At 38.1% G+C, this 19,048-nt stretch overlaps 2 protein-coding genes across 3 annotated transcripts in view; one reads left to right on the top strand and one right to left on the bottom strand.

The window, feature by feature from the left end:
• The window catches only part of LANCL1 (LanC like glutathione S-transferase 1), a 44,070-nt gene extending 26,361 nt beyond the window's left edge, over nt 1-17,709 (top strand). For both annotated transcript variants that reach the window (XM_059928618.1, XM_059928617.1), the window contains 6 exons: nt 7,523-7,658; nt 8,207-8,353; nt 10,650-10,832; nt 12,738-12,914; nt 13,920-13,992; nt 14,604-17,709. In XM_059928618.1, coding sequence (XP_059784601.1) covers nt 7,523-7,658; nt 8,207-8,353; nt 10,650-10,832; nt 12,738-12,914; nt 13,920-13,992; nt 14,604-14,680 — 793 coding nt within the window. In that variant the 3' untranslated portion in view covers nt 14,681-17,709. The remainder of the gene's footprint in view (nt 1-7,522; nt 7,659-8,206; nt 8,354-10,649; nt 10,833-12,737; nt 12,915-13,919; nt 13,993-14,603) is intronic.
• The window catches only part of CPS1 (carbamoyl-phosphate synthase 1), a 395,122-nt gene that overhangs the window by 257,142 nt on the left and 118,932 nt on the right, over nt 1-19,048 (bottom strand). The window lies entirely within an intron of this gene.

Raw genomic sequence — 19,048 nt, 5'->3', positions numbered from 1 at the left:
TACACTTGGCTGCAAGCGATAAACCTGCATTGACCCATCATAATCACCCAAAGTCTGTAGTTCATTCTTGGCATTGTACATTTCATGGGTTTGGATAAATGTGTAATGACATGTATCCAACATTATAGTATCATATAGAGTAGTTTCACTGCCCTAAAAATCTTCTGCGCTCTACCTATTAATCCCTCCTCTCTTCTTCCTAACCCCTGGCAGCTATTGGTCTTTTGACTGTCTCCATAGTTCTGCCTTTTCCAGAATGTCACAGAGTTGGAATTGTATAGTATGTAGCCTTTTCAGATTGGCTTCTTTCACTTAGTAATATGCATTTAGATTTCTCCATGTCTTTTCATGGCTTGATAGCTCATTTTTTTTTTAGAGCTGAATAATATTCCATTGTCTGGATGTACCACAGTTTATGTATTCATTCACCTACTGAAGGACACCTTAGTTTCTTCCAAGTTTTGGCAATTATAAACAAAGCTGTTAAAAACATCCATTTGCAGGTTTTTGTGTGGACATATGTTTCCAGCTCTTTCTGGTAAATACCAAGGAGCATGATTGCTGGATTGTATGGTAAGACTATGTTTAGTTTTAAGAGAAACTTATAAACTGTCTTCAAAAGTGGCTGTACTATTTTGCATTCCCACCAGCAGTGAATGAGAGTTCCTGTTGCTCCACATCTTTGTCAGCATTTGGTGTTGTCAGTGTTCCAGATTTTGGCCATTTTAATAGATGTGTACTCGTATCTCATTGTTAGCTTAATTTGCATTTCTCTGATGACATGTCTCAGGGCATCTTTTCATATACTTATTTGCCATTTGTATATCTTTTTTGGTGAAGTGTCTGTTAAAGTTTAGCCCATTTTTTTAAGTGGGTCTGGCAACATTTTAAGTAGTGATCATCTCTGAGCTGACCATGGTTTTTGATTCCCACTATTCATTCTTGTAAATTACTGTTAGAATAGCATTATCAGCTCTGATTTTATTTGTTGAGGATCCCTCTGCTTCAGAGGTTCACAAGCAAGTCTCATTCAATGAGTCACTCTTAATTTTCATAAAAATAAATTGTAGTGGCCTTTATAGTCTATATATAATGTCAGCCTCTCTCAAAATATGTACAGCCAAATAGTAATAGTTTGGTATGTGAAGAATGTTAATAGGTATTAAATGAAAACAAGAGTTGTGTATTCAGACACAGTGGGGAAACACTAATTAAACAAAGTTAAATATGTGCCTTTACTGACTGCTGAGAGTCTTCACTAGCTTTTACACTTGGGGGGAACCCAGGTGACTCTAGGGAACAGAATTTGCCACGCTTGTCATGTAGGCAACCCTTTTTCCTCAGGACATCTTCAGGCCTGTTGTTCTAACACTCTTTGGGGAATAATACCATATATTAATACTGGTTTATTATAAAACACTCTTAAGAGAGTAAACTAAAATTTCTTTTTTTTTTTGATACCTTGGTATTGAAGGTGTTTTTGTTATTTATATCTTTTTTTGTTTTATTACATTTCAACAGTATTTTATTTATAGACTTGCTAAGGTTAAAAATATAAAATGCGGGTATATGATAGGAAATAGCCTGTTTGTGGATGCAGATTTAATTTTTTAGATTTCTAGAGTTCATGGCAGACCAGAAAGAAAAAAAGAATTATTTGTAAATTACTTTCACATCTCTTCCCTTTTAAGGGAAAAATTTCTAAGTCTTTTCAGTTCAACTTCAGGAAATCCAAAATTACTTGATGTCATCAATTATTTAATAAACCTACTTACTTGTTTTACTTTTTACCTCACCTTTTTCCTCACATCACACAGCCCTTTTATATCACAGACACTCATATTCTCCGTGTGGTGTCTGTGTTGTGCTCTACTGCCACCATAGTATTTCAGCTTACCATTCCTGTATTTGCTTAATATAGTGGTCTTTCAGAATCATAATCTTGAGTTTTAGAAACCAAAAGGACCTTTGGGATTAATGAAAGTCTAATCCTTAGACAAACTGAAATCCAAAGAAATCAGTTTCCCTAAGGTAGGGGTTCTTTGCTTTGGAATTTTGAGAATCTTAGGGCTTCCAGAGGTATATAGAAAACCCCCAAATTGTATTCAACATGGAGAGAACATTTACACTTTTCTCGGAGGGGTCTGTGACTCCCCAAAAGGAGTGTGTGTGCACATGTGTGCGTTCATGTTCAAATTGTCCTGCAGTTGTCTGAAGCAAGTGTTGGGGAAGATAATAAACAGCACTAGTTCTTCCTACTGCTTGATTTATACTGTGGCTGTTTTCTCACTTCCTTTCATACAGAGATAGTTGGTGTCACTACACAAATAAAGAGCATTGCCTGTTTTGTGCCCAGTTAAGTGACTACAGCATATAGCGTGCTTTGGGGCCAGCACTTAGAGTGATGAAGAACTTTGGCTTTCTGGTCAGAAAATGTTATATCCTGTCTCTTTTGTAATGTGATGAGTAAGAAGAGGACTTCTTTTTAAAAAGTTACAAACTTTTGATGACAAAAGGCAAAAACTCTCCCAGTAACACCCTGGGGAAATATTGCTAGGAGTGGAACAAAATTATCCTGTTTTTATATGTCTTTTTTCTTCCTTCAGTGACTTGCCTCTTCTAAAGATAAGTTGCTATTAATATCAACATAGCAAAACAAATAAATGGAGCTGCAATGATGTGGGTTTGAGAGTTTCTGAAAACATATAAAATAACCATTTGATTGATAAATGCTGTCATTTCTTCATTTTATCTTAAGAATATAGCATGTAAAACATGGAGTTTAAAGTCCTGCTTTTAGTAATTGTCAGATCCAACTAGTAAGTTTTATTTTTTATTTTTTTAGGGAACATACCAACAGTTTTTTTCCTTTGTCTTTCTCTTTCTGACTTTGTTTTTAATTTTTATTGAAATACGGTTGATTTACAATATTGTGTTTCAGGTGTACAATAAAGTGATTCAGTTATATATATATAATATATATATTCTTTTTAAGAATCTTTTCTATTATAGGTTATTATAAGATATTGAGTACAGTTCCCTGTGCTACACAGTAGGTCCTTGTTGATTATCTATTTTATATGTAGTAGGGTGTATATATTTTAATCCCAAACTCCTAATTAATCCCTCCCCCCACCCTTTCCCCTTTGGTAACCGTAAGTTTGTTTTCTCTGTCTGTGAGACTATTTCTGTTTTGTAAATAAGTTCATTTGTATCATTTTTTTAAATTCCATATATCATATATATATGATATTTGTCCTTCTCTGCCTGACTTACTTCATTTATAATAATAATCTCTAGGTCCAGCCATGTTGCTGCAAATTGCATTATTTCATTCTTTTTTATGGCTGAGTAGTATTCCATTGTATATATATACCACATCTTCTTTATCCATTCATCTGTCACTGGGCTCTTAGGTTGCTTGGTTGCTTCCATGTCTTGGCTATTGTAAACAGTGCACTATGAACACTGGGTTAGATACATGCAACTAATGAGTTTTAATGAATTGAATTCAAATCCAGAAAAAATGGAATACTTCTTTCTTAAGTATTATTATAATGAGATGCACTGAACAATACTTTATTTTCGAGTATTTGAAAGGTACTTGCTATCAACTTCCCAGATGCAAATGTGTTTGGTTGCAAAATAATTGGTATGCTAGTTATATATCGCCACCTAGTGGTAATGCAGGTCATAGCATTGGCAAATAAAGGAATGGTGTTTTCTAATTCAGTGGTTCAAACACATTTTATTTAGGTGATAACATCACTGGAGTTAATGCAATATGCAATAATTGTTTTTAGTAACTCCCATAGAGCAGTGTTTGTTTAAAAAATTGATAGTCGTTTCCCTCTTTGAATAGTTCTTTCAATACCCTTTACAAAAATCAAGAGTGCTTTTCTATCTCTAAATTCTAGTTTGATACATTTGTATTAAAACTCGATAATAAATTCTTATGAAAACTCTGAGATGTTCATTCTGTTTACTACAACAGTTGAGTCTGTATCTAGTAACAGATTTTATTTTCTTAAGTTCTCAACATTACTGAACTGCCAGTTCTGGTGTGAGAAAAAAATAGAATTTTTCTTAATAAATGTTTTTAAGTTATTTAAAAATATTAGGGGGTATTGTGTGTGTGAGTGTGTGTGTGTGTGTGTGTGTGTGTGTGTGTGTGTGTGTGGTATTGAAGTAGAAAAAAATGGTCCATAACCACCCAGATAACTCTGTTGGCATTGGGGGGAAAAGAGTCAATCAAGGTATTACAAGAAAACTGAAAGCAACCTCTGACCACTGTGTCCCTATTCCTAACATAACCACTGTTCCACTGTGAGTTAAATGCCTGTGTTTGTCATAGAGAAAAATGCATGAGCCAGCATTTGCATATTTAACCAATTTGATCGAGATGCCTCCGTTTGTCAAGGTGTAATACAGACAAATTTAACTTTGTCAGGAACTGCAACCAGCCAAGCTTTTTCAAACCCCTCTTTCCTGTTGTTGGGGAGTAAGTTCCCTTAAGGATGCTTTCATAACTTTTTCTCAGTCATTGTTTCATAACTGTCAGCCCTTTTTACTCACTAAAATCATCTCATTCTGCTTATTTAAACATGTCTTCTTCATTTTTAACCCTAAGTGTTCTCCTCCCACCACAGGCTTGTGGAAGTGGGGAGGGAGGGGTTGGGAGAGGAGGATTGTTTTCTCTTTCACAAGTACCTTCCTTTCAGAGTTAGGACACTCTACCTACTGATGTATAGCCTGGTGGTAGCAATTGTTAGGTTTTTGTTTTCTTGTTTGTAGATACTGGTTGCCTCCAGAGATTAGAGATAGGGGCTATATACCCTCTCAGCTATCACCTTACCATTGAGTAAATGAAGGCACAAGCAGTTAACCAAACTCTACCAAATGTACAAACATTTATTAGGAAGAAGACACACACACACACACACACACACACACACACACACACACACACACGATTAGTCCTCTGCCCTGTTTTTGTGGCTCAGAGAAAGCCACATCATCCTTTGACCCTCCTTAGATCTTACTCATCAAACGGTGCTAGAGCCCGTACCATCTCCCAAACGTCCCACCCACCTTCACCACTCATTCCACCAATGAAATCCATTTTCTAACATTCCTTACTACACTTATCAAATCCTCTGGTGTAAATTTTGATAAAGTTATTTGAAGTGCCAAGTCTCTCTGAATGTTGATTCCTTACTAGAATACTTCAAATATAACCAATCACTCCAGGGATATGATTTTTGATACTTCAAATGCTTATTAACCATTCTTAGTATATAAAGTTAAATAATATACATACACAGGCATTGTTTATACGTAACTACTTTAAAAATAAATTTTTAAATCAGAAGGGACCATTCATTTTATAGATGAGAAATTTAAAGTATAGAGATTAAATAGCATGTTTAGTGTCATAAGCTACCTGGTGACAAGGTCATTTTTTTGATAAGGCTAATGTCCTCTCATTACTACTCTTTTCCAGAAATTCCCTGACTCTCTCTACCCCCCATACTTTTTTAGTATACCAATATCATTTTGTCCAGTTTCACCAAAAATTAAATTGTTTTAATAATTTAAATGGTCTCACATTGAATTTATAGAATAATTTAAGGATAATTGAGATGTGCTTTCAAAATTTCATGAAAAATGTATGTGATGAAAAATGTGATGAAAAATGTAGAATAGCAAGGACATTTTCCCTACCTATCATATTTCCGCCCCCCCCCACCAAAAAAAAAAAAAAAAAGGTTCATTCTCAGAGTTCAGACTACAAGTACAGTTGCGTCCCTGAGCTCTTATCCCTCTGTGAGCTCCACCTACTTTCTGGTTCCCTGGGACTTCCCTTGTTGGTTCTCTGGAAAGAAATCAGAGGCTTTGGTTATCCTACTCAGGCACACACCTCCCACGAATGTGCCCGCATCTTGGGGGTCAAGTGATGGGGAGGCTAGAAGGAGAAGTGAGGCAGTGGGCCTTCCCTCACCCCCTCACCCTCTCACCCCCTCACCCCTGGGACCACAGCCCCTCACCCCCTCACCCCCTCATCCCCGGGACCACAGCCCCTCCAGTCAGTGAGGACAGGTCCCTCCCTCAGAGTTTTGGCTCCTGTGGGCTCCTGTTGCCTTGGCTTCTGCTGCCACCATGAGATTGCTTGTGGCCTAGGGAGTGAAAGAACAGAAAAACGAAAATAAAGAAAAATGAGGTGTTTTACCCACTCTCTCTGATATTAAGAGTTCCCCTTCCTGGTCTTTCTTGAGATAAAAACTAAAGGGCTCTTTCCAGGACTGTCTCTGTCAGCACTTGGATGCCCACTTCCGGGTTTCAGGCGGCACTGAGTTCAGGCCAGGGAAATACCAGAGGGGAGAATGTGGTAAACTCACCACTGATGTGGCAGTACTTCAGATTCCGGTCATCCCCATTGTGCCGGCTGCTGTGTAGTTTTCAGGGTTCTCAGTAGCAGCTTCACACATTCTCTCTAGGTTCTGGGGCTACGTATACTGACTGGGAGAGGCAGGTTGGCATACGCTTACTCCACCTTACCTGGAACCAGAACTGAAAACAACTTTTTTTTTTTGAGAAGCTGAACTGAGTCTATCAATAGGGAGCTAATAAATTATAATACATTCATTCAGTGGAATACTGTACAACTGTGATAAAGAATGAGATCACTCTGTGATGATAAGGAATGGTTGTCAAGATGTATTCTTAAATAACAAAGCCACAAAACACTTGGGGAAATATGTTTATAAATAAGTATATGTATTCTTATATGTGCATAAAACAGTTCTAGGAATATACAAGATATTGGTAACCATGGTTATTTCTAAAAAGAAGGACTAAGAGCTGGGAGACTGACTGATCCCTCTGTGCTGTTTGTATGTGCTACCGTTTGTGGTAAATCAGGCTGCTATACAAACACTTCAGCTAGGCCAGATGACACATTTAAGAAATAAATCAAGCAAGGAGATAACTGGGGTGCAGCAGGCGTTTCATTTTATGGAAATAGGCCCTTTGAGTGTTGACTTAGTCCCTTCCTCAGACTGAATGTTATAATAGCCAGTAGTTCTTGGCTTCTCTGACCCCAACTGCTGGTCTCAGAGCATGCCGCCACGAGGGGCTAGGGAGGCCGCAGGTGGTCCCAGCCACACTCACGTATTCCTCCATTCTTTGGATTTCTTATTTGTCAGTTCCATTGTGAGCTGAAGAAAAGAAATGTAGTTGATGGTTGATCTTTGAACCCTGATTACCCTTTGTGGTCTGGCCCAGCCCTCTTAATATTTAAAGTGTAACAATATATAGGTTATAATATGTAAGTATATTTAAATATTTATATTTTATATATTTTATTATTATATATTTAAGATAATATAATAATTCCATATATGTGTATATATGTAACTTTATATATATTTGTGTGTGTGTGTGTTTTAAACATATCATTTTTAAGTATATATCTCTACCTGATCCCTTTTACATTCTCTTAAGCATGTATTTTTATTCCCAGGCTAATTCACCTAAATAAGATTGATCCCCACGCTCCAAATGAAATGCTCTATGGACGAATGGGCTACATCTGTGCTCTTCTCTTTGTGAATAAGAACTTTGGAGTGGAAAAGATTCCTCAAAGCCATATTCAGCAGGTACCACGTTTTTGTGCTTTTTGGAGTCTTTTTAGGATCCCACCTACTCTCTGCCTAAACTATTGGTTTTGTTTCCCTAGTTGGCACATCCCAAGTAGCTGGGAGGTAAGGTGTATCTATCTTAACCTCTGAAGGTCAGGCATGATCAGAGAACCAGCAGCTGCACTTGGAGTGCTGTTGCAAACTGTGTAGAGAGTGACTTGGAGTAAGAAGTCCAGCTGCTCCATTTGGAGTTTAGAGGCCATTCAGAGGAAAATAAGGGCCAGATTTCACCTCCAAGGTGCAGGTGTTCCTCTTGTATCTGAAGGAGTTTTGCTTTCCTTTGACAGGTGAATTCTTGTGAGCTGTAGTAAAAGTTCAAAATCTTCCAGACTCTCCCTCTTTTAGGCAGAATAATCCCATGTGCTTCTCTGAGTACAGAATCAAACTGTGCCCGTCCATGGCCATCAGGTGGTGTCGAATTTGCCATGTTCTCCAGTACTTCTTAGCAAAAAGTTCCTTGGCTCCATTCTAATTCTTTCCTCATTTCGGTCGATTTCTCCCTGCAGATTTGTGAAACAGTCTTAACCTCTGGAGAAGACCTAGCTAGAAAGAGAAACTTCACAGGAAAGACTCCACTGTTGTATGAATGGTACCAAGAATATTACGTGGGGGCCGCTCATGGCCTGGCAGGAATTTACTACTACCTGATGCAGGTAAGAGGGGATGATGATGGAGCTAGAATGTGATTCCTGACTGTACTATCTAGGGTGAGAAGACAGGTGCTCCAGCTCTATTTGTTCATTCTGCCAACCACTGCATCACTCTCCTGGTAATCACCTGGCCTAGGTAAACAGGGACAGTGCTTGTGAAAGTGCATTTACAGTGTGTAAACATAAAAGCCAGTGTGCTTTGAGATGACTGATTTGTAGGTGAGCACACTTGCCCACCTCATGCCGCTTGTGCAGACTGAAGTGTTCTGACCTATTCTTTTAGATGAAGTGCCTCTGCTCTGCTCTTCTCTTTCAGCAGATGCCTTGAATTAGTATTATTCCACACTATAAGGCACAACCCATTGAAACAAATTTCAGGAGTAAGAGCAAAATCAGTAGAAAACAAAGGAGAATATGCTGCCTAAAGCTCAGTTAGAGAGCAAAACTAAGGAGCCTTTTCAATGGGTTTTGTGTAACTTACCTGAAAAATAGCTGAATATGCCATGCTCAACGGTTCTTCGGATCTAAAACTATTGGGGGACATCAGCCAAAGCCAAATAGACTAAGGGCAAATAGAGTTTACTGCATCAAGCATAACCTGGAAAGGGAGGTCAGAAGAGGGCTTCTCATGAGAGCATCATTTCCAGGGGCTTGTTTAACTCTCCTTAAGGAGAAATAGGCACTTTGTGTAAGAATAAGAATTCATGGTAAAAGAATATTGAATTTTAAATGATGGTAAAAGGTGCCCCCCCTCAACTTTACAAAGTACAATGTGGCATAAAGAAAAGTGTTTCACTGATACGTTCTACAAGAGTGGTTGGATATAAATACCAATAGCTGGTTGAGTAGCTGGCTATAGTAATGCAAAACCAACATCACACCTATCCTCTCCCTATAACTAAACAAGGACAACAAAGCTGAAAAACACAAGGTTATTATTGCTTTTCAATGCAGAGTCACTCTTCGAATGTTAGTGGCAGTAGGAGACCAACTCTTGTATTTATTCTGCACTTCTCAATTCAGAGTCTTATAATTAGGGGTTTTGACAATTCAGACTTAAACTCCTTTACTTTTCTGGCACACTCCCTCGTTGGCTCTCTATTTCCAGAAGTAAATATAGATCCTTGAAAGTTTTCAGGAAAGAAGAAAAACCTTGAAGTTTCAAGGTGAATTAGAATCAGACATGTTAATGACTGGATGGCCTCATGACCTTTCTTTGAAGCAGACCATCAGGAGGTGTCTTACCCTCCGCCTCCATGTGTTGGCTGTAGTAAGAAACCTGGAAACCCAAGTACTGAATTTTCCATTTGCACATAATTATCTATTTGAAATGATTTAATTTTTAATCCTAAAAGTGCATTCTGGTAAGGTGCCTATGTATCAGCATAAAACATTATTTTTAGGCCATTTTGGATAACTTCTGCAAGTTTGAGGAGAATCCAGTCATTCAACTCTAGCATTTTAAACTGAGCTTGAACAATATTCTTTGGGTAAAGTGAAATCTAAATGTGCCCTAAAGAACTTCGTTGCGTGCTCAGTATCTGTGAGTGCCTTATGGTCGGTATCTCCTTGTTCCCTGCCGCCTCTGCCTGTGCGCTTCACAGCACTGCCTCCCTCTCATCCCAGGTGCTCACCCCCTGCCTGGCAAAGACAACACTGAATTTGTTGTTCAAAGAAGTGTGAGGTGCATTGAATTAAGACCAGGACCAAAAGGAGAAACTAAAAATTGTATCAAAAATGAAGGCTCATATGCCATATGGCAACGAGTCCTATAAATCCACACATTGTTGTATCAAAATAATCCTTCATAAGTATCAGTCCCAAATCTTTTGCAGAAAGGCTTAATCTAGAGTCACACCAATTCGGGATCTAGATCCCAGGGCTCCCAACTTGTTAGCGTCCTCTCCTATTGGAAATATCACCTGTCACTTCTCTAAATGCAAGTTGTGCCTGGTTTGTCTAATGCATCTCTTTGTGGTCTTTAAAGTGTATTTAAGGTATTAAAACCTTAGGAAACTTCTCATACACTCACATTCATAAGCATTGGCTTTGGAAAATTATTTATATGTATATAGATAATAAATATCGAAAAATAATATGTACATAAGGCTCCAAGTATTAACTGATAGCCTAATTTTAGTTTGGATCAGTAGGTGAAAAAATTGGATGGAATCCAGAACCTCTTAATGACTTTCAGTTCATTTTGGTCATGTTTTCCTTCTTATTTAAAACTCATCCCTGAGCCTTAGGAAGGTCTGTTTGTTTCCGCAGAACTGATAATTCCCTTTCTTGTTTTTAGCCCAGCCTTCAAGTGAGCCATGGGAAGTTATATAGTTTGGTCAAGCCCAGTGTAGACTACGTCTGCCAGCTGAAATTCCCTTCCGGCAATTACCCTCCTTGTGTGGACGACACTCGGGATCTGCTAGTCCATTGGTGCCACGGTTCTCCTGGGGTAATCTACATGCTCATTCAGGCCTATAAGGTACTGTGAATTTTCTCGTTTTTAGAAATAAATTGGAAAACATAATATAAAATTCTATAATTTAAAATTAGTTTTCTGTATAATTCTTGAACAATATATAGACAAACCATTTGTTGGACCTAAAATCACTTTGCTGTATGGATTATAATTCATTTTCACAGTATCCATCTGCACCACAGCACACATTATTTCATAGAACAGAGGACTGCTTCACGGACAGGTAGAGTAGCCAAGATTAGCATCAGTGGCAGAGCCAAGATAAATATCCCAGGAGCTCAATTAAAAAGAGAAAGAATCTCCTTGGGCCTTGCTGGTGGGAATGTAAAATGGTAAAGGTACTGTAGAAAGCAGTTTGGCAGTTCCTCAAAAAATGAAACACAATTAACATATGATCCAGCAATTCTACTCCTAGGTATATATACCCAAAAGAAGTAAAAACAAGGTTTCAAACAGATACTTGTACACCAGTGTTCCATAGCAGCATTATTCACAGTAGCCAAAAAGTAGAAACAATCCAAGTGTCCATCAACAGATGAATGGATGGACAAAATATGGTGTATGCCTACAATGGAAGATTATTTAGCCATAAAAAAGAATTAACTTCTGATCCATACGACAACATGCACGAACCTTGTAAACATTATGCCAAGCGAAATAAGCCAGATACAAAAGGACAAATACTGTAGGATTCCACTTATATGATGTGATGGTTAATATGAGGTATCTAGAATAGGCAAATTCATAGAGAGTAGAATAAAAGTTACCAGGGGCTGGGAGGGTGAGAATTATTGCTTAACGGGTACGAAGTTTCTGTTTGGAATGTTGAAAAAGTTTTGGAAATAGATAATGGTGATGGTTATACAACATTGGGAATGTAATTAATACCACTGAATGGTCCACTTTAAATGATTAAGATGGTAACTTTTATATATGTATTTTACCATAATTTTAAAAATTCAAATATCACTTCTAAAAAGCATGCTATGTCAGAGCCATAATCAAAGAAGAAAAGGTTTTTCTTTGAGGGGAAAAAAATGGAAGTAAACCAAGATATCTATGTTCATTGGTACCCGTTCTACAAATTACAAATCTATAGACTCTGAATAGGGACTGGCATCTCATGGTCTAAATAAGCGTTTAGTATATCAAATTTTGCATTCAGGAAGTTAAATATAATGCACAAACTTTTAAAACTGTCTTATTCTACTTCTCTACTGCAATGAGATATTAAAAATGTCGGGAATTCCCAGGCGGTCCAGTGGTTGGGACTCCATGCTTCCACTCTAGGGGGCATAGGTTCCATCCCTGGTCAGGGAACTAAGATCCCACAAGCCATGCAGTGTGGCCAAAAATAATAATAATAATAATATTTTTTAAACCTTTGATCAAGATATAGGAGGCCACAATAGATTGTAAAGATGTATCTCTATTTTTCTGAAAAGTATAGTGTTTTACAATCAAATCAGTTTTTATAATCAATTTTATAAACAGTTTCTTCTCCAGTGTATAAAGAAACTTTCTAGTAGTGAAGGGTATCATTGTTACAGAAAAGACAGTGTTTTTTCTTTGGAAAGTGACTAATGATAACAGCAAGTTGCAAGTAAATAAGGCTACTTCACCAATAACACCCGCATACGCAAACATACATACATATAAAACTTACACCATGCAGACAAGGTCATGCCCAGTTATGTATTTAAAAACAAGAAAAAACTAGTGAATTCTCGTAATTTGGCCCCACCGATGTAACACATCTCTCTGTCTCTGAATTCCTACCCTTTTTTGCCGAGGCACCTCCCTGTCTCCTCCCTTATCCTGTCTCCCTTTCTCTCCTATCAGGAAGGAAGGTCAGTGGAGGTTTCTTTTCTATCCCTTGTAATAAAACTATGTCCCTTGACTCTGCAGGTGTTCAAAGAGGAGCGGTATCTCAGTGATGCCTATCAGTGTGCTGATGTGATCTGGCAGTGTGGCTTGCTGAAGAAGGGGTACGGGCTGTGCCACGGCGCTGCAGGGAATGCCTACGCCTTCCTGTCGCTGTACAACCTCACGCAGGACGCGAAGTGCCTGTACAGGGCCTGTAAGGTAGGAGCCAGAACCGCCAAACAGAACACACCTTTGCCCAGGAGGCTGCAGAAGTGTCTCTAGTTAATCTGAGTTAACTCATTTATTTTTTTAAACCGTAAGTCTATAGAACAAACAGTTTAAGAAAAACCTTCAAAAGCTATTCAGTTGGTCATTTGGTAGAGACGTGGATGGACCTAGAGAGTGTCATACAGAGTGAAGTAAGTCAGAAAGAGAAAAGCAAATATCATATAATAATGCATATATGTGGAATCTAGAAAAATGGTACAGATGATCGTATTTGCAAGGCAGAAATAGAGACACAGACGTAGAGAACAAATGTATGGGTACCAAGGGGGAAAGGAGTGGGGAGGGAGGAATTGGGAGACTGGGATTGACACATATACATTATTGATACTATGTATGAAATAGACAACTGATGGGAACATGCTGTATAGCACAGGGAGCTCTGCCTAATGCACTGTGGTAACCTAAATGGGAGGGAAGTCCAAAAGGGAGGGGATGTCTTTATGTGTATGGCTGATTCATTTTGTTGTGCAGTGGAGGCTAACACGACATTGTAAAGCAACCATACTGCAATAAAAATTTTTTAAAAAGGAAAAGAAAAGAAAATGAGAGAAGAGGGCATTGGTAGGGCAGTTCTATAAACAGGACTGCCTTAGTTGGTGATTTAGAACTTTGTACTACCCATGTGTCATTAAATGTTTTGCTGTGGAAGAAAAAATTTTTTAATTAAAAAATAAAATAAAAATTTAAAAAGCTACTCAGTTGAATTAGCTTTTTTTTTTTTTTTTTTTTTAAGGACATAAGTCTACTCAGCAGCATTTGTGGTGGGGGTGGGAGAGTGGTGGCAGATGTAACGTGGTTTTGTTCTGCATCAGCCCCTCTCCCTGCCTTGAAGATAGTTTTTGACTTTTCAGAGTAAATGTTAGAGACAATCTCTGTCAACTTTTAGAGGTCTCTAGAAGAAATGGCTTCAGTAATTTAACTTGGTCTCATCTTCAGTTCGCTGAGTGGTGCTTAGATTACGGAGAACACGGATGCAGAACACCAGACACCCCCTTCTCCCTCTTTGAAGGTATTTTTCACACGTTACTTATTCGCCTTATAATATCAGCATCTGCTTCTCTGCTTAGTAATTCATGTATCTTAATTTGAGTTTTGTCAACAAATTAATTTCATAGTTATTTCTTAAACTGCTTCCTTGTTTCCTAATACAATAACTCAGTATTAAAACTCAGTTAGCACGCAGACCGCCATGGCCCCAGTAGGAGTAGTTATTACGGTGACTGCTGTTTATGGGGCCAGGCACACGCTGGGCATCTTGCAGATGTCATCATAAATCATCGCAGCAAAAATATACATTATTATCCTCATGTCACAGATGAGGTTCCTGAGGCTCAGACAGGGAAGTGGGGCCACGGTGAAGGAGCTCACATATGGTAAATGGGCAGGGCCGTGCCTTGAACTTGTCTGGCTCTGCTCTCCCTCCTGTCCTCCACCTGGGTAAAGAGGCTGAGCCTCTGACTCGTGATCTTGTCTAATGAGCTGCAGCATATATAAACAGGTGCCCACTTCATTTAAATCATTTAAATTAATATCATAATGTTGTTTATGCTACAAAATGAAGCCAGTCTATAATACATCATCATCTGGTGTAATAACTTTTGCCTCTTTCTTTTCCTTCAGGAATGGCTGGAACGATTTATTTCTTGGCTGACCTCCTAGTGCCCACGAAAGCCAGGTTTCCTGCATTTGAACTGTAAGAGGAGAGTCCCCCCCAGTGCAACTCACTGCATGAGCCTTTCTGTATATCATTCCTGGGCTAAAGCAACAATAGAGTCAAACTGTGTACTGGATTTAGTTGATTTTTTTTTTTCAGACTATGTCTTTAATTCAGTTCCTTTTTATTATTTACTTTTATTTTAAAATATCCAGGGAAATCTTAATTAACTTCAGCATATCCTAAAGGGAGGATGGGTGATCTGTACAGTACTTTGAGGGCATATATGCATATATTTCAGAACTTGGAGGCAGTCGTAGTCTTACTCAAGCTTATGAATATAACCATCTGTTACAGTTCTAAAAATGTTTTAAAAAAACTAAATGTAGATAAATACACGCTTATCGCTGGATATTGACCTCCACCTCTTCTCTTTAGTATTTTTTTTATGACAGTTTTATGACTTTGCTTTTCTCTAAGTGGTTGATTATGAAAGGGGCAAAAATATAACTATATGCTTCCAGGACAAAAATTGAAAGAGTTGCCAACTGGGCTAGGGACCTAAACACCCTTTTTCAAATTCACAGTGCTTATTTAAACTAGAGATAAACATACTTTCAAATTTGCCTCTTTTTGTCAGCAGAGCATCCAGGCTCTATAATCCAACATCTTTATCGAAAACTTCTGAAATGTGATGGTTGTTATATGAAAATTCTGATTTGAAGGTTATTTCAAGATAAGCTAACAAAAAGTTTGTTTTCTCCTAATAAGCTAGTATGTTTTGTAACTACCTATGTATATTTGTTTCTTCTTTGGAATTAGTGTAAGATCACGAAATGAGATTTCTGTGTGTAAATATATTATGACCTAGGATTTGAGTCCACCCTTTCTGACTGACCTTCTAAATTTTGATTTGTGTTTTACTTGTTTTGCGATGACTATGCTTTATAAAGCGTTGGCTGCTTGGTACAAGCCATAAGATATTTTCCTTCCTATCTATCTAGATGTTGATCTTTTCACTAAATAGTAGAGCATTCTACTTGTTAAAAAAGGGGGGAGGGGTGCTATATTGCAAAATCACTAAGCTTTCCATAGAAATGCTGGTTCCTGAGAAGGTATTATCCAGTGATTATTCTTAGAACAAATGGCTTTTGTCTCTTTGCATAGCCTAGGCGTTAACACTCATCCATTTCTGAGCCCTCAGGATCGGGTACTGATATGGTAGGTGAAGAATCCCTGGTGCTTCAAATTCTATACAAATTGTTTTGTCTCATCAGCTCCCATTCCTCCTCCTTCCATTGCTGACTTTCCCAGGCTTGTTTTGTCTTTTCTATGCATTTTGACTGATTTTGAAACATTTTGCAGCTTTTAAGAAAACAGGCTCTAAGAATTTTAAATGTGCCTATTTCACGGCTCTCTCGGTCACAAAAACATGCTATTTTTATTGGAACTCTGAACCAAATCCCCACTGAGTATATGCTGGTTCCTGTGGATAGCAATCCCCTATTATTTTCCATTTAGCACCAAAATAGCTAATATTATTGGAAATTGCCTGACCCTTTAAAGGCTACTGACAGTAGGATCTAAAACACAGCCCACGGCTCAATTCCCAGGATTAACTTATTCCTCTGTGACTCATGCTAGCTGGGGACAACCTTGTGCCTCTCAGATGTTGAAGTGTTGCTGGCAAGCTGTGTGCAAGCCGTGCCTTTCTCGTGAACGTGTCACACGAACAGTGTCAGCATCCACAGTAAAGCTGATCTGCCTTTGGATGGGTGTCCAGCTTGAAAGAATAGACCCCGTTTGATTTAGTTAAATGTCTTACTATACTGTACCTGCGCTTTTAGCTACTATAGTTACTAACCAAGGGAAGAAGAACAAAACACTTTCTCTTAACCGGAGGAGACTGATCACAGTGCTTCACCAAGCAGCTTAATTAATTTAATTTAACCCCAGGAAGACATCAAGGCCGGGAGAAGAACATTTTGAATAAGATTCTTATTCCTATTTGGATTGCTGTTTAGCTACTGCCATCCCTTAACAAATTTATCAGTGCAAACACAATTCAGTTTTCATTTTTTTCTTTGGCTTTTTAAGTTATTAAACTGGCAGGATTTTATATTTGTTCCATTGTTTGTTTTATTTATGTTTAAGAGCTCAGAAAGTTTGATAGGATTTTAAACTCAGGCAAAGGCTATAAAACTCAGACGAATACCCTAACACCATGGTAGAAACTGAAACTTTTACACTAGTTTCTTAGTTTTGAAAGGAAGAGGCATCATTTCAGTTCTATTTCTGTTACATCATTTTTCCCTCAGATATTTTTCTTTTTGTTAGAAAACAAAACGAAAAACTGCGCAAAACTGCTTCCCAGAAAACTCAGTAGTATCTTTTATCTCCATGTAAAGACTAGGTAGTGAAACCTTAAAACCTTGTCAAGCAGTATTCATTTATCCTGTCGTGTGTTTCTATGAACGTCACGATTAGTTATTTGCATCAATCCTATTGGTCCCATCAAGAAGTCAGTCTTTAATCCTTACAGTCATTTGACCCTCTTTTCATCTTTGATGTCACTTCCAATTATTTGGCATCAAAAGCCTTCACGGTAGGTAGAGTTTTAGGTAAAAGCAGCCATTTTCTCTCTTATTACAACTTCCCTGCATAACTTAATTGAGAGGTATACTTTGCTCATAAGTCCTCAGGTTAATTGGTGTCTGATCGTATAATGCCCTGCCTTCTGTTGACTGAGTTTGAAATACAAAACGTGAAGAGTAAGCATTAATTCATCTACTCCTTTGGCTGCTTGAACTCATCTATAATCCTTTGTTATCCATACTCAATTCTGACTTCACTGCTGCTCCCCCTAAATAGGTCAGAGCACCCCACTTCTGTATTGTTAAGCTGTAGAAGAACTGTTTCTCTTCTACAGGTACAAAACAAAGTGGGATATTCAGGGATCCTACGCCAATGTTATATTGCCATTTACTGGAAAGGGCTGGAATTGTATGTATTTCTGTGTTCCGTAAAGGATTTGACTTAACTGGTTCTCAATAAAATTTTATTAGGACTCTATATTGTCATGTGCTTCTTGTTTGCTTTGGTTTAAACTTAAGAAATATATTTCTTCAATGGCTTTTTCTTTATGCACTCATTCCCTAGGGTTTTGTCCCTGACTTTTTCTTCATTGTTGGGTCAAACAAGATTTGAAGTACTTCATGAAGGTAAAAATTTATGAGAGGAAAATATTTAAAAATCTGATCATTATAGAATTATGAAGAATCTACTAGGCTTCAAGCAGAGCAGTGTATCAACCATCTCATACATATGCGAATCCACCCTGAGGTTAGTAACTAAAGGTCTCATTCTAGAAATCGATTTCCCTGCTGACCAGTTCTCAAAGGAACTTTGACTAGAGGGGGAGATTAAATGGGGCATAATTATAAAGTGTATGTGCAGATGTTGGAAAGGAGTTCTGCTGAATCACCTGGCATGACTGTACTACTTCTTTTCATGACACAGCTACTTAGTGTCACTTAGCACACCAAAATTTGCCAAATGATAAAATACTTGTTTCCATCCCCATATTACATTTTGTCCCCTGGTCCGTATGATTAAAATGCCTTTCATTCCCCTTGTCTATTGTCTGAATGACTCATAGTACTGAGGATAAATGCACAGTTATTTTTATTTTGCTCCTTTGAGTAAAGGTATAGATGATGGCATCACATCTTTAGATGTGGGCAAGGGGGTGTGGAGAGGACAGGGCTTTGTAGAGGCCACCCAGAAACTCCAAAGTGATGCTTGGAGCATTCCCCCTAACTCTCCACAGGATTACATTTCAGTTGGTAAGGACAGCTAGCTCTGTTCTCAGGTTTACCACTCCCTGGCTCATCTTCCTACCAGAAGAAAAATAATGACAAGCACTTTAAGTTGCACCACAGTCGTAACCTCATGAGCAAACAAAACTTGAAGAAGTAATTCATCTCCTGCAACTTACCTATAGTAGTTTATTTTTTCCTAAACTTTGCATTAGAAAAGGCTTTTGCCTCCCTGCTTCTCATACTCTCTGAATAGAATGATAATTGTTGTGTCATTTCTTCTTTCGCAAGACAGTTCCCACTGTGGATTCAGTGTCATTATAAAGCCTCATGTATTCTCTACTCTTAGAAGCATCATTTAAAGTGAGAAACATCTACAAGTCAGTCCCCTGATAATTTGCTTTCTCATTCTGTTTCCCATTCAAATTCGCCCTCTTACTTCTGAAGCTGAGGGTCATTTAACAAGGCAAGAGAACACTGGGCTTTTTTACAGTGAAGGGCATGTTGGCTTCATTGGTCCCATTATGTAAGCTTTTCAAACACTATTTTCTAGAAGCCGTGTGCTAGTGCATCCTCTGGGACTTACTTGACAG

This window comes from Balaenoptera ricei, chromosome 7 (genome assembly GCF_028023285.1).
Source record: "Balaenoptera ricei isolate mBalRic1 chromosome 7, mBalRic1.hap2, whole genome shotgun sequence".
Taxonomy (NCBI): Eukaryota; Metazoa; Chordata; class Mammalia; order Artiodactyla; family Balaenopteridae; genus Balaenoptera; species Balaenoptera ricei.
This window is presented reverse-complemented; position numbering and strand designations above follow the sequence as displayed.